The sequence below is a fragment of the Eptesicus fuscus genome, chromosome 14 (genome assembly GCF_027574615.1).
Source record: "Eptesicus fuscus isolate TK198812 chromosome 14, DD_ASM_mEF_20220401, whole genome shotgun sequence".
NCBI classification, from domain to species: Eukaryota; Metazoa; Chordata; class Mammalia; order Chiroptera; family Vespertilionidae; genus Eptesicus; species Eptesicus fuscus.
In genome coordinates, this window is record NC_072486.1 from 44,370,300 (window position 1) to 44,384,590 (window position 14,291).

The 14,291-nt window shown below is 43.8% G+C and overlaps 1 protein-coding gene across 3 annotated transcripts in view; it reads left to right on the forward strand.

The window, feature by feature from the left end:
• Window positions 1–8,938, forward strand: part of POU6F2 (POU class 6 homeobox 2) — a 427,905-nt gene extending 418,967 nt beyond the window's left edge. For 2 of the 3 annotated variants that reach the window (XM_028160000.2, XM_054726468.1), the window contains exons 9-10: window positions 4,813–4,981; window positions 8,359–8,938. In XM_028160000.2, the coding sequence (XP_028015801.2) occupies window positions 4,813–4,981; window positions 8,359–8,863 (674 nt within the window). In that variant the 3' untranslated portion in view covers window positions 8,864–8,938. The remainder of the gene's footprint in view (window positions 1–4,812; window positions 4,982–8,358) is intronic. The other variant, XM_054726469.1, reaches the window with a different exon arrangement.
• The last annotated feature ends 5,353 nt before the right edge of the window (window positions 8,939–14,291 follow it).

The following is a 14,291-nucleotide window of genomic DNA, read 5'->3' on the forward strand; positions in this document are numbered from 1 at the left end:
GAAATATTTGGTAAATTTGTCCATTATTTGCTGTGAGAATAGCACTAAAAAGCAGATGGATGTTTACATAAGGCAGTTAATTCATGCGTGGCAGCTTTTTTAAAGATGCATATTTCTCCTATAACAATCCCACAAGCAGGGGTTATAGAGGGTGATACTGAGAGGTGGTGATTATTCAACAACCCATTTGACAACCCCTTCCACGGATGCCCAGGCTAACAGTTGGAAGGAGTTAGATTTTAAAAACTAAACAAAACATCAGTCCTGAGCACTCATTTGGGACATTTTTCAAGTTCAGTATTGGCCCAGTGGCCACGCACCCGGGTTCTACAGAGCGGGTTTGCTTTCACACCATTTGCATTTAGCGCCCATAAAAATCTTGTTGCTTTTCAGCCCGTGCATTCCAGATTAATCTGGGAAACATCATCGCTATATTACAAGTCACTGCTGATTTTCAATGCCAGTTCATTCTAAACCTCCCAGTCAGTTAGACCCCATATAGGTTGGTCTTCTGGCTCCTCTAACAAGGGAGAGATTCAGAGTGGACCCTGGCAGTCATTGCTAGTGCTTTCTGGCCCTGTGATTAATACATTGGGCTGACTTAATTTGGAGCAAACTTCTATAAAAGGTGCCACTTCCTCTTCAGTGCAGAGAAACCCCAGACTGGGTGGTCCTAGAGCTGATTGGAGGTGCTGAATCCCACCCTGTGCACGCATGAGGGCTCCCTCTGAGGTCCCCATCAGTATGGCCTCAGATTCAACCTTAAAACTGATACCACCTCCCAGAGCCAGGAGAATGAATGACAGAAAGCCAGATTGACGTATCCCAGGGTGGAATGTCAACCTCTGAGCTAATTTGAGAGCTGAGGTGACATTCGGAGGGCTTCCCCTTACAAGGCTTCATGTTTTATTTTCATTTCCCTGCTCAATCAGAAAAGCATGCGGAGGTGGGCAAATGTAGATCTACAGTTGTGCGTATGCAAAACACAAGAGTTTATTCTTGTATTTTTGTCATCATAAACTGCCTTTTGCCCACCCCTTTATCCCTTAAAGAACTGTTCAAACAGTAGGAAAAAAAAAAAAAAACCTCAAGAGTTTAAGACAGAAACTTCGGGATCAGAAAAGAAAAGGTAGCAACAGCTTTTTTAATTAATTCAAAACATCTTATAGACACCATCTAATGAACTCTCGCATTGTGCGAAGACAAGTTACACATGTGGTGATCAGGGTAAAACTAACATTTGTCCGTGGATGGGCCCCTTCTTTCCAGGGGTGGGCCCCTTCTTTGCATGGGGAGACTTTTGTGGTCTTGAGACCTATGGATCAAAACCATAATAAGACATTTTGCCATCTGATGTTATGGGTAAGAGCACTAACATAATGAGAGCCAGGCCGCTCATCTCCAGCAATCAACGAATTATACAATGTGATACTGATTTCTCCTCCCTGGGCCTTTGTCCAATAGACCATCACCCTGTTTCAATTTCCCAAGGAAATCTATCTTATCAGTTACATAAGTAGAACCAGGAAAAAGACAAGAGTGGGAAACGTGTGAGAGGAGGAAGAAGGAATTCTGTCTCTGGTGTAATAAATGCCTGTGTGGGGCCTCGTGGAAGCCATTGGGCTCAGTGAGACAGGCGCCCACCTCTGTGAGCCTTAGAGTCAAGTTAGATAGCAACACTGCTCCGTGCGCCGGGGGTAAGAGTCCATAGCTTTCTTTCCAACGCTGATTGTTGTCAGTGATCTGGCAAAAGGCAACCTGCACAATCACACACACACACAGATTTAGTTCCTGGTCTCCAGGAACTAGGAAGGAGACAAATGATAAAAGCAGCAGGGAAAGAGAGAGAAATAAGGTTGAATGGATTTACATAAAATTCAGCCCAAGTCAAAAACCGGCCTGGTACTGCATGGCTAAATCTGGTGGCAGTGCAGGCCCTGGGACTGGAGTAGATGAGGGACATCCTTCCAGATTCAAGACCCACCCCTCACCTGCTGGTGGACTCAATTGATTCCCATGGATCTAGAGATGGGCCTCATGAAAGCACAACTTCACTTCCCACACAGGCTACTTAGCTTTGCTCAGCAACGAACTCTCTCCCCAACTCCAGACTACACACTGCTCACCCCAGCCCACTGGCACCCAGATGTTTGCCACTTGCTGTATACAGTGCGGGTTGGGGTGGGGAAGAGCAAGGACTGGGTGCCTAACCAGGAGCCCCTCCCTTCTGGCCCACCAGTCTTACACAAGTGGTAGAGCAAGTTCTCTGTGGAGTGGAACCTGGTGAATAAAAATGGCAAAAGGATTCAAAAAAGACAGTGACATGCGGAAGGTGCCATGCCCAGACTTGGTCATGACAGAGCCACAGAGAAGGCCTCTGTCTGTGCGGACCGTGGATCTGCTGCATCAGAATCCCCTGTGGTATGTGTTAAAAATGCACATCCCTGGACCCCAGGTAACTCTCACACCAGCCAAATTAAGTTAACCACCTTCCTACAAACCACACTGTCACAAGGAAAGTCTCTGGCTTCCATTCTCTCACCCTCGGTTTTGAAGCTACACTGCCCACGCTTGCAGGTCTGCCAAGCCCCTCTGCCTGCTCTCGTGGAGAGAGGCCAGGCCCCTCTTTCACTGGGCCATTTCTTACAAGTGTCCCCCTCTGTTCTAACCAGAGTGTTTCCATGATTATTTTACTACTAAAGGCCTGGTGCACAAAAATGCATGCACTTGGCGGGGGGTGGGGGAGTCCTTCAGCTCGGCCTGCATCCTCTCATAGTCTGGGATCCCTCGGGAGATGTCCACCTGCCAGGAGTGGGCCTGAGCTGGCAGTCAGACATCCCTCTGGCAGCCCGGGAGCCCTCGGGGGATGTCCAACTAGTCGGACATCCTTAGTGCTGCTGCGGAGGCGGAAGAGGCTCCCGCCACTGCTGCTACACTGGCCAGCCATAAGCCAGCTTCTGGCTGAGCAGTGCTCCCCCTGTGAAAGCGCACTGACCACCAGGGGGCAGCTCCTGCATTGAGTGTCTGCCCCCTGGTGATCAGTGAGCGTCATAGCGACCAGTTGTTCTGGTCGTTCCGCTGTTAGGGTCAATTTGCATATTACCCTTTTATTATATAGGATAGCCCTCCCATCCCCACACCCAACCCCATAAGAAAATTTTACACTTTTTTTTATCCTAATCGCCCTCCTTCCCCCATGAAATGTTAATACCACAGATAAACTGCACCCCTGTTCTGTGCATATACTGTGGCCTTTTGGGGGCCAGAACCATTGTGCTATCTAAGACTTTTCCACCTTCCCCACCACCCCCCAGCACCAATCTCGCCTTGGCAATGCAAGATGGGCTCAGCAAGGCAGCAGGTCTGAGAAGGGCTTGGAGAGGAGGAGGAGGCGGAGGTGAAGGGGCAGCCAGAGTCGCTCCCAGCTAACTGGTTGTTTCCCAAGTTCAAATGTAGCCCTGGTGCAGCCAAATCTTCTAACGTTTCAAAAGAACATGAAAAATCTAGATTTTTCTTTAGAAACTTCCCAATGTTTAAATGTTGCAAGTAATTAAACAAATGTGTACGTATCAGAAAAGCTGAGTTTTATTTGCTGAAAAGTTGCTCGCTTTTAGCTTCTGCTCTAGGAATTGTTTAAAGGAAGAAATTAGAGGAGGGATTCAAGGCTGTTGTGTGTGGATGAGACCTCCCAGAATCCCTAGCAAACCCTTCAAGCTGCGCCAGGCTGCTGTGCTGGTGGGATTTAATCCAGTCCTAGAAAAATTGGCTCTTGGGATGCAAATATTTCTTTCTTTTCATGATAACAAGAGTGTCTAGAGCCCTGAGCCCAGAAGGATACTATAGTCCACCGCAATCCTTAGACAAGTACTCAAAGTTATTGAAATGGATGGGTTATTGTGCAGACAGAGGAAGAGAAAAACTTTTCACCTGCATCCTAGGAACGAGCTGAAGAACAATGGAATCGGCAGGCAGGGAGAATGGCTTCGCTCCAGGCGGGATCCAGCCGCACTTTGAAATCTTCCACCATCCCCAACCCATGCTGTCCCCAGCTTGGTGTGTGCTTTCATTTATCCAGGGATCAGTAGCCAGGGGAGGGGAGTTTCATTCTCCAGCTGTTGTGTCATTTCCCTTGGTAAGTCCTTAATTGACCGAGTTATCTGGCACCAAAGGAGCCTTCCCGCGGTAGGCATTTTTTATGATGTGCCCTTTCCAGGGACAAAGGCGGCAGGGCCCGTACACTGCCTTGTGGGGGTGGGATATATTATCCTCACAGCTTCATCAGAAGCATGCTCTTTTGAAGGGTTAATGCGAACATAAGAAATTAGGCAATTTTGCCATCTGTTAGCCTGGCTGCATTGGCGACTGAGTGAAGGAAAAATACAAAATGCTATTTTCTTCAAGGGCAATTTTTAGCACTCAAGATTCCAATCAAGACATTTCAAATTGAAACCTTGCCCATCTTATATTTCTGCACAATATTTGGACACATTTATGTTGCCTCCCCCCATAGCAGGTGCCTTCCTGCCCCGGCTATTTGTTAAGCCCTAAGGAAGACGCTCTTGTGTTGTGGAAGTGGCAGTGTGAGCAACCTATGGTTTTATCTGGGATAGGAACATCTTGAAGGATAACTTGTGGAGGTGCTGAGGATGGGGGCTTGGGTGCCTCGCCTCGGAGACAGAGGGAACAGTATGCAATGTTGGTTTCCCCACGGCTCTGGTTGAAAGAGGACCGTTTTCCCATAAGCCATAATAAACAGAAATTACTCGGATGTATGCTGACATATTGATCCTATTTTTGAAAACATCTCTACAGATCCCCAAACGGCAGCGGGTGAGGTGGATGGGGTTAATCTGGAGGAGATCCGAGAATTTGCCAAAGCTTTTAAAATCCGGCGCCTGTCCCTGGGCCTGACCCAGACTCAGGTGGGACAGGCTCTCAGTGCCACAGAGGGCCCCGCGTACAGCCAGTCAGCCATCTGCAGGTAACCCGCGCCTGCATGCTTCACCTCTCCTGGCCGGCCTGGGCCTCCTTTGCCCTTTCAGCTCGGCTTTTCTTCTTCGGGTGGGCAAAGCTGGAGGGGTCCAGGGTGGGAACAAAGTTTGGGGTGGCTCTATGTTGAAATCGGTGGTATCGCCGGAAATGAAGGTGCTGACACAGACTTGCAGGCCCTGGCTTGATAACCCCTGTCAACTGACAAAGAACCTCCAAGGCGGCCTCCTGGCAAATACCCTGTCCCACCCTCCTCCGCAGCTGAGAGCCGCCTCCTGTCTGCAGGTGGGTGTGGTGTGCAAATGGAAAGCTGCCAGTCCCCGTGGGTGCTAATGCTCCCACCATTTCTGTTAAGGGATGGCTGTCGGGATTTCCCAAGAAAACTCACCTTAAAACAAATTAACTCTCCTTCTCAGATATAAGTTTAAAAGCACATTTTTAAAAAGAAGCACCTGCTTTACATGGCTCCAAAAAGGGGTACTGAGAATCTGGCCTCATGTGGCCCACCCCCCCCGAAAAAAAATTTTTTTTAAATAAATAAAGGACAGAATCCAGCCTTGGTTGTGTTCAAGTTGATCTGGGTCAAGCCGCCCGAAGCAGCCCCGCGCGTGCATGTGTGTGTTGCACTAATCCGCTGTTTATGCATGAGGCAGCAAAGGCACTTCGGAAAGAGCTTTTTCCTCTTGGGCAATGCCTTCCGAGTCCCCCTCCATCAGGAAAAGCCAAGAAACCAACTCCAAACTCATTTAAGTGGATTTTGTTCTTGGTGATCCATGAAATGCTGTCTTTTTATCTGCTCTTTATACTTTTAATGTATTCCCCAAAGGACGGAAGTGTACTTTTCCTGCAGTTTGAGACTAAGGTTATAAATAACATCAGTATGGGGTAGTAGCTTGCAGCTTACATTTTGCTCAATGATTTTCCATAAAACCCATTGATTGTTGTTAAATACAAAAAGCTCCATAGGATCCTCTCACTTCTATGGCCTCCCCTACTGTTTTTTCTTATAAGATACCTCCCTGTAGAAAATAACCTTTATTCAGTCTACACAAGGAGACTGCTGCTGGGAAATTTGTTTCAAGGCTCGTATATGTTATTCCAAACAATATGTACAGAAACATCAACACTAACAAGCAGCGTCAGTGATACGAACACTGTTGCTCCCTGTTGGGAAACATTAATTTTGGATCATCTTGACAGCCTTGTGATAAAGGCGGCCACAGGTTTTTAAGTTGTTGCCAATTTGCTATTGTTACTAAAGTCCTCTTTGGCTTATTTTTAGTCCTAAAATCTGATTTCCTTTTATAGGTTTAAGTGCCATCTAATGTTTTCACTGACATAGGGAGTGTTTCTTGCGCATTCCCAATCAAATATGTTGATGTCTAAAGTCTTCCCCAGGGGAGGCCAAAAAGCTATGGCTGAAATGAAAAGAGACTTGGGAATTCGTTGTATAAAAGAATATGTCAATGCCTTGACTCTTTGGCCTTTCTGTAGCTTCTGGTATTTCAGTGAGGTAATTTTATGAGCTCACTACCATGAAAAAAAAAAAAAAGTCTTGAAAGAAACCAAAATCTGACATAGAAACTCAAGTTCATTCAAAGGTGAAAAGGAATCTGCATTTGAGCCTGCACACCCAGGTTCACTTCTCCCTTCTTTGCTGCAGGGACTCCCAGGTGCTGTTTTGATAAGTTCCTCCTAATTAGAGACACAGAGGAAAAAACACCACCAATATGACTGGACGCCACTATCATAGGCTTTCTCCCTGTGCCATGGCGCTGTGAAGAGTTTGAGCTTTAGGACTTGTATAGTGAATGATGGTAAAATGTGCTATGTGGCAATTAACAGGACAATGAGAGTGCTGGGGAAGCTTGCCACAAGTGATGAGCTCATTAAATGACATTAAATTCATTTTTATTGAAAGCAAAATGTACTTCTTCCCTCTATGACCAGGACTTTGAAGTTGCATTTTATTTTTATAAAATATACCAATAACTCCTTGAACTATGCTTGGAAGTGAGTGCTATAAGAATTGCATTAAAATGTGATACTGTTTGCTCTATTTATCACAACATAAGATATCTAAGATGCAGCTCCAAAAATAAGATCATGGCACATAAAGGAAGCTTATCCTTTTGTGTCCTTTTGCAAGCATCCTTACAAAACATACTCTGACTGACTAAAGCAGGTTCGTTTTGGCTCTATGAAAACAGACTATTGTAATAAGATACACTCTGCCATCCGACAGTTATTTTTCAACAGCCCTGGACTTTAAAAGAGAGAGGAGAATTCTGTGTGCCCAAAGTTGTCAGATTAGAGGGTCGTGAATTTGGATTTAGAATAAACAAACAAACAAACAAGAGGAACTGCATTTTTTTTTTTTTTGTATTTCATTGAAAATGAGCATAACTTTTATACCAAGATGTTAAAGCACTCTACATAATTTTGTCCGGGATGCTTCCTATTTTTTAGTCAGTGTGGCAAAGAGTTGCTGATGGCAATTGATGTACAGAAGGCCTCATTTACAGAAAATAGTATCATTCAAGTACAGGTTGCAGATATCACACACTAAACCCAGCTTGATGCAAAAGTTCAATGACGCTGGCAGGGTTTGGAGGGCACAAGGTGGCCGGAGCACATCCGGGGAGGGGTGTTCATGGTAATTACAGTGTGTCCAGCTGTTTGAGTCCAGCAGTAAAGTAGCAACAGGACATGTTTGACCTGAAAAAGGAACATGTTGTTGACATACATATGGTGAAAATTGTTTGTTACCAGAGGGTTGGAGTGGAAGACAGAGACAGAGTGAGAGAAAGGGGAGAGAGAGATTACAATGAGACACAGAGATGAAAAAGAGAGCTGTGAAAGAAACTGGCCCTCGTTGCCATCACTAACTGTTATAAGAGATATTTCTATAGTCCGATGAATGGGGGAATTAAGGAAAACATTAAAATGAATCGTTTTAAATGGAAGAATGTGAGAGCTGTTGTCTTTGATGTCACCTTCTGGTGTTAATGTCTACCTTAGAGTTCTGAAGATTGGGGAAATGGTGTGGTGTGATTAAAATAAAAGCTTGTATCTCGAAAGCTTACCGGAAAAAGATCTAGGAGTGGTTTTGGTTCTCTTGTGAAGGCTCATGCGTCGCGCTGTCTCCACCTTCCCCCGCCCTGGTCTGTGTCCGCGCGCATTCGGGCTGCATGCACTGGCATGAGGCATGCGGGAGGGTGGGTGCTGGCTTGAGCGGGCACAGCTACCTTGCAGCTGGCTGATAATCTGGAGTGAATTCGCTCTGCCAGTCAATCAGGCAGGCAGGCAGGAGGCCCACCCTGGCAGAGGACTCAGTTTAAGACTGTTCTTTCTCAATTTTCCCCCCAGACACACCATCCTGAGAAGCCACTTTTTCCTACCACAGGAAGCCCAAGAGAACACTATAGCTAGCAGTCTGACAGCCAAACTGAACCCTGGCCTTTTGTATCCTGCCAGGTTTGAAAAGCTGGACATCACCCCTAAAAGTGCCCAGAAGATCAAGCCGGTGCTTGAGCGGTGGATGGCTGAGGCTGAGGCCCGCCATCGAGCAGGTATGCAGAACCTGACCGAGTTTATTGGGAGTGAACCGTCCAAAAAGCGCAAGCGGCGCACCTCCTTCACACCCCAGGCCCTTGAGATCCTCAATGCCCACTTTGAGAAGAACACACACCCCTCCGGGCAGGAAATGACCGAAATTGCCGAAAAGCTGAACTATGACCGGGAGGTAGTTAGAGTTTGGTTCTGCAATAAGAGGCAAGCCCTGAAGAACACAATTAAACGCTTAAAACAGCACGAGCCTGCCACGGCTGTCCCCCTGGAGCCCTTAACAGACTCTCTGGAAGAAAACTCCTAAAGGGACGCCCACCCAGAATCAGAAGCAAACTCCACAGAAACTAAGCTCCATCCTTGGGACTCCACCAACAGACAAAGAAACAAACAAATTACATAACCAATTAAAAATAAAATTTTAAAATAGCCCTCGTCATCCTCCTTATAAGTAAAAGACTAAGAAACCTACCAAGTGGACCGAGTGGTTTATATGGGTCCATTGGCTTTCCAAAAAAGAAGAATCTGTTTTTGAAAATTTTTAAACGAGGAATGCACCACACTGCAGGTGTGTGTGGTAGGCCTAGTTCCCTCCCCCACCCGTCTCCCCACAGCCCGTTTTTTAATGGACTAAAAGCGAACCAAATAACCACATACTTTTTTCTGCATAGTATGAAAATGTGAACACATTTTAAGGAAAAAGAAAAACAAAACTAAACCAAAAAAAAAAACAAACAAACAAACACACACACACACACACAAGAAATACCAACAAACAAAAACTTTGATCTGTTCAAAGCGAAGACAAGCCTGCCACCTGGAGGAAGGATTGCCTGCTTTCAGGTTCTAAGTGCTGATTCACTACGAAACCTATTAACCAAAGTCATTGCCAATGCGATTGTCAGTCTGCTCTTCTCTGCGTGTCAAGTTGTGTTACAAATGTTCACATTTGTACTTCCTGGAAAACTGGGAAGCTGATTTCTCCCATCTTTCCCATCTGTTGTCACCTATGGAGTGGGTGCCATTGGTGAAGCCATTCTGTGAGGCTCACGATTTGCTTTTACTTTGTCTGGACAGGGTTCTTTTTTCTCTTCTTTTCTCTTTTTTGTTGTTGTTGTTTTTGGAAAAGGGGCCATCCTGGATTGTGTGCCAAAGCATTTTGTTGCTTTCTTCTCACTATGACTTGTGGGTTTGAGAAAAGAAAATGGAGCTTGCACTTCTGTTTTCCCCTCCATCTTCCATCTCCCTCATACGTGGCCTCCAGTCTGCTGGAAGGCCACAGAGTGTGAACAGTGTCTCTTCCACTCAGATCCTAGTGACATGCAGGAGAGACTCCAGAATAACTAGGGCTTTGCTCGAAGAACTGTCAACAATGGCATAAGCTGTCACTGTGCTCACTGTCCACACCAGAGCTTGGGATTTTTCTCAGTCTGCTGGCCACGTACATGGAGAGCTGACCAAAACTAATTTTGTAATATAAACAAACGTAAGCTGCACATTTGGTTCAATACTTACATCTATGTTATGCTTCTGTGCAAAGCAATTTCTCTCAGAAGTCTGATAGCCAAAGAAATGTCTCGAGATTTCAGTCATAATACACACATAGCATGCACAGACCCACATAAACACACACAAAGAAAACGGGCCAAAAAGAAAGATAGAGTGACTGGATCTTTAAAGGCCATCACGTATCCTGTAAATCCCATCTTTTCTGCTACTTCTTTCATTCCAATAACAATGGCAGACTTTTTTCGGGGGGTGGGGGGAGTGGTCACTTATTCTTGGAATATATAAATGGAGCAGAAAGTTGGCAGACAAACTTAAACCACTGGAATTGGGCTCTGGGTTCTTGAGGGGAAAAGAAGTTTTAACGATGAAGTGCCTCCTCTTAAAGGAAAAATACAGAGTGGCTTATCTACCACGTCAGAATAGCCTTCACTATTAAAACTTAGGGATTATTTCATTTTTCAAAATAAGTTACCCAAAAGATCTGTGGGCCAAAATAACCTAATAAGCCAGAAGGCAAAGCAAGATGGGAGGATGGCTGTGCAGGTGAGCGCTTGAACCCTGTGGTTGGTATTTTCTGCAGGTATAGGCAAAAGGCGTTCCGTTAAAGGAGCAGGGAAAAGGAAAAACCATCCACATGCCTGCTGTTAAAATGTAAATATTCCTGAATAATTAATGAATAAGCATGCTCATGTACTCTCTACAAGTAAATTGTAAAAGAAAAAAAGAGAAAGCCCACCTCAAGTTGCCCAACTGATGAGAAATGCCATGTTCCCTCCCTGATGAGGGTTTGAGTCTCTTCCGGTAGCCCCTTTGCTGGTTGTGTAAATGCAATGGTATAATTGCCCCCCCTCCCCCCCCCCCCCGATGATTCATGCAGCAATCAGGACATCACCAGCAAGGAAACTCTAAAAGAAAAAGCCTGGAAGAGGAAGCGATCACTTGCAAAGGTGTTTCCATTTTGCCAGTCTGATACTAATTGGGCCACAGCTGACTTGATCTTCAGTGGCAATCACATCGTGGCACCCGTTTCGCCACCTCCGAAACTGTACAAATACCAACAACCCAGGCATCCAAACGTGTGTGGATTAAACAGATTATGTATTCTCCCAAGACCTGCTCCAAATTTCACCAAGAAAAGCTCCCAAAGAAAAGTTAACAAGATAACAGAATGCTCAGTGTTTAAACATGTGCTAGCAGCAGTGACATAAGGCCTGCTCAGTTTCAAGATCTATAACTGGGAGGGTACAACTAGGACAGTGAAGATATAAAATAAAAGTAGTCTTCCAAAATGGAATATAAAAGAAATATATTTATCCCACAGTCGTAAACCCATTCATTTTTTTATAGTTTTATAATTTTGTATTGTTTTATAAATTATTTATAAGGTGTTGTAATGCTTCTTATATTGATTTTTTTACAGATAAATTTTTTGCTACAAGGCATAAAAAGGTGCCTGAACAGATTCTTAAGAATATCAATTATATTGTGTATATAAGTCTTCGGAACCACACCTATTGCTTAATTTTATTATGACATTTCTTATTTTCACTTGTAAACAACTTCATAGGCCAATAGCATTTAAGTGTTTTATATGTTTTCATGAACTGAAGGTAAAGGTTGCCACTAACAAAAAATAAAAGCCACTTTGGGCATATGTGATTGTATTTCAAGCTTCAATATTTTTCCTTCATATTTTTAAATTACTGTCATCTTCATTTTCTCTATTGTTTGATGAAAAAGAGAAACGACTGGTGTTATATTTTACACTTGTTTTGTGGGAGTTTTTTTCAACCAGAAAACATTTTGAACAGTTGAGAGTTTTAATTGCATTGCAAGGTTTTGGTTTCACTATTGTAATCACATAAATCACATTCAAGTGTGTGTGTGTGCGCACACACACACACACAAACACACACACACACACCAAAAGAGAAAACAAAAAGGCAAAAGGAGCTAGGAAAAAAACAAACAAACAAGTAGAGGCGTATCAAAGAACTCAAGCTATAACCAAAAAGAAATTGCGAAATGCCTTTGCTCATCTTCTCTATGCTGGACCAAAGCTCAATATTTGTAGGTATATGCACATTGTATAGATATGGCTAAATGTTGCTGACAATCTCGCAATACTAAACTGTTCCTATTTTAAGAAAATAAAAAAAGTACAAACTGTTCATCAATGTTTTACCTCAGCACTCTACTTGTACCAGTTAATGACCAAGCTTAAACAAATGGAGTAAAGGAAATTGATTTTCATTTAAATGTTTGACTGTAAAATCTGTTTAGATAACATTTTGTAATGAGCTTTTTTGTCATGTGATTTGTTTGTCTTCAACTTGAAAGTACGTGAGGCACATTTGTTTAATTGTTGTTAAGAGAGTGATTTTTTTTTTTGTCCTACGTGCTATGATCTAGACTGGTCACCAGGGTCCCTGACGAGGCACCACGAAGGAGCCGCCTCCCCTGCCTGGAGCAGGCAGAGGCTGGAGGACAGGAAAACAGACTGGGTTGTTTTGAAAAATCATCATGATGAGAAGTTGACATGATGGACTTGTGACCAAGAAGCCAAACTGGATATTTAAAAGCTCCTTATTTGCTCTAACATTGAAACCAAAGCTGATTTATCTGCACAGGTTGCTTAACGTTTAAAAAAAAAAAAAACTGACAAAACTGTACTTAATCTAGAGCAATATCTGTATGGTCAGTAAAGCTGCACTTTGTGTATTTCTTAACAGCTTCAGATCTGTCACCTTTAATTTGTACCATAAAAAAATAAAGAATTGTTTGACATGAGCTTCTAGGCTAACTGTGTCTTAAACCCATATATGTCATTTACATTGTAAGTATGTAAGTATGAATATGTTACAACCCCAGATGTTAAGGAAAGGAAGGGGTTAATGTGATTACTTTAAACGAAATACTATATGAATTAGGACTCCTTTGGTTGCAAGTAACAGAAATCCAACTTGGTTACCCAAAAGGAAACTACGTTGTTTGACTTGACTGGGGAGCCTGATTGTGGACCACAAGACCAGCTGGATACAGTGGTTCCAAAGATGCCATCAGCCTGTCCTGCTTGGCTTCTTTCTCAAAGGCCCCAGACGTTGTCATACATCTGTCTCTAAACTAAGCTCTGCGTTGGGGGATTGAATAGGCCATTCAGGATCACAGGCCCAGCCCTGTCTGTGGGATAGGGTAAGGGGCCTCATGATAACAACCGTGCGGACCACAGGGGTGAAGGAGGACGTCTCAATGAAAAGTCAGAAGACGAGGAACAAGTAGGCAGACAAACCCAGAGCCATCGCAGTCTGCTACTAAGACCCAGCTGTGTGCCAGGTGTTGTTGAGAACTCTGCTGGGAAAGAGGTTTGCTACTCTTTGCATTGCCTGTCATCACATATTCTGGGAGATTTCGAATGTAAAACATGCTCCTGCTTGAAGTTTAATGTGGATGGGAGGGGTGAGTTAATGTTGCTGGATAATTTGCTAATTCAAAAGTAAAATAGGAGCTTCTTGCTAAAAATACCAATAAAATTTTTTAATGTGGATCATAATCTTCATACTTTTAGTGAGTTTAGCAAATATTTCTTATGCTATCTAGAGACTCATATATCAACTTCATGTTATGATTGATAAGAAGTGCTTTGAAGCAAGCAACGGGACCAAAAATCTGAGTGCCCATTCATTGTAAACGGTCAATGAAAGTGGCCGGGAAGCTCCCAGACTGACTTTAAGAGGAGCACAAAGATGCTGATGCTTCTACTTTCATGGGTGGAGAAAGGCAAAATCAAGTCATTTTCAAGCTTTCTTTCCATCTAAAGTACTCAAAATATTCTGGGTGAAGGTACTGCCTATGATACATATTATTACCCTAAAATATCTTCTTTTAAAAAGATAGCCATCAGCCCTGGCAGGTGTGACTCGGTTGGTTGGAGTGTCATCCTGTGCCGAAGGTCTGGGTTCAGTTCCCAGCCAGGGCACATGCCTGAGCTGTGAGCTAGATCCCCAGTGGGGGCGTGTGTGGGAGGTGACCTATCCATGTGTTTCTCCCACATCGATATTTCTCTCTCTCTCTCTCTCTCTCTCCCCTCCCTCCCTTCTTCCCTCTCTGAGATCAATTTAAAAAATAAAAATAATTTTAAAAGATGGCCATTATTCAATTAGTTTCATATTCCATAAATATTTGCTAAGCATTTTATATGTGCCAGAAATTTTTATGTTTTAGGGACC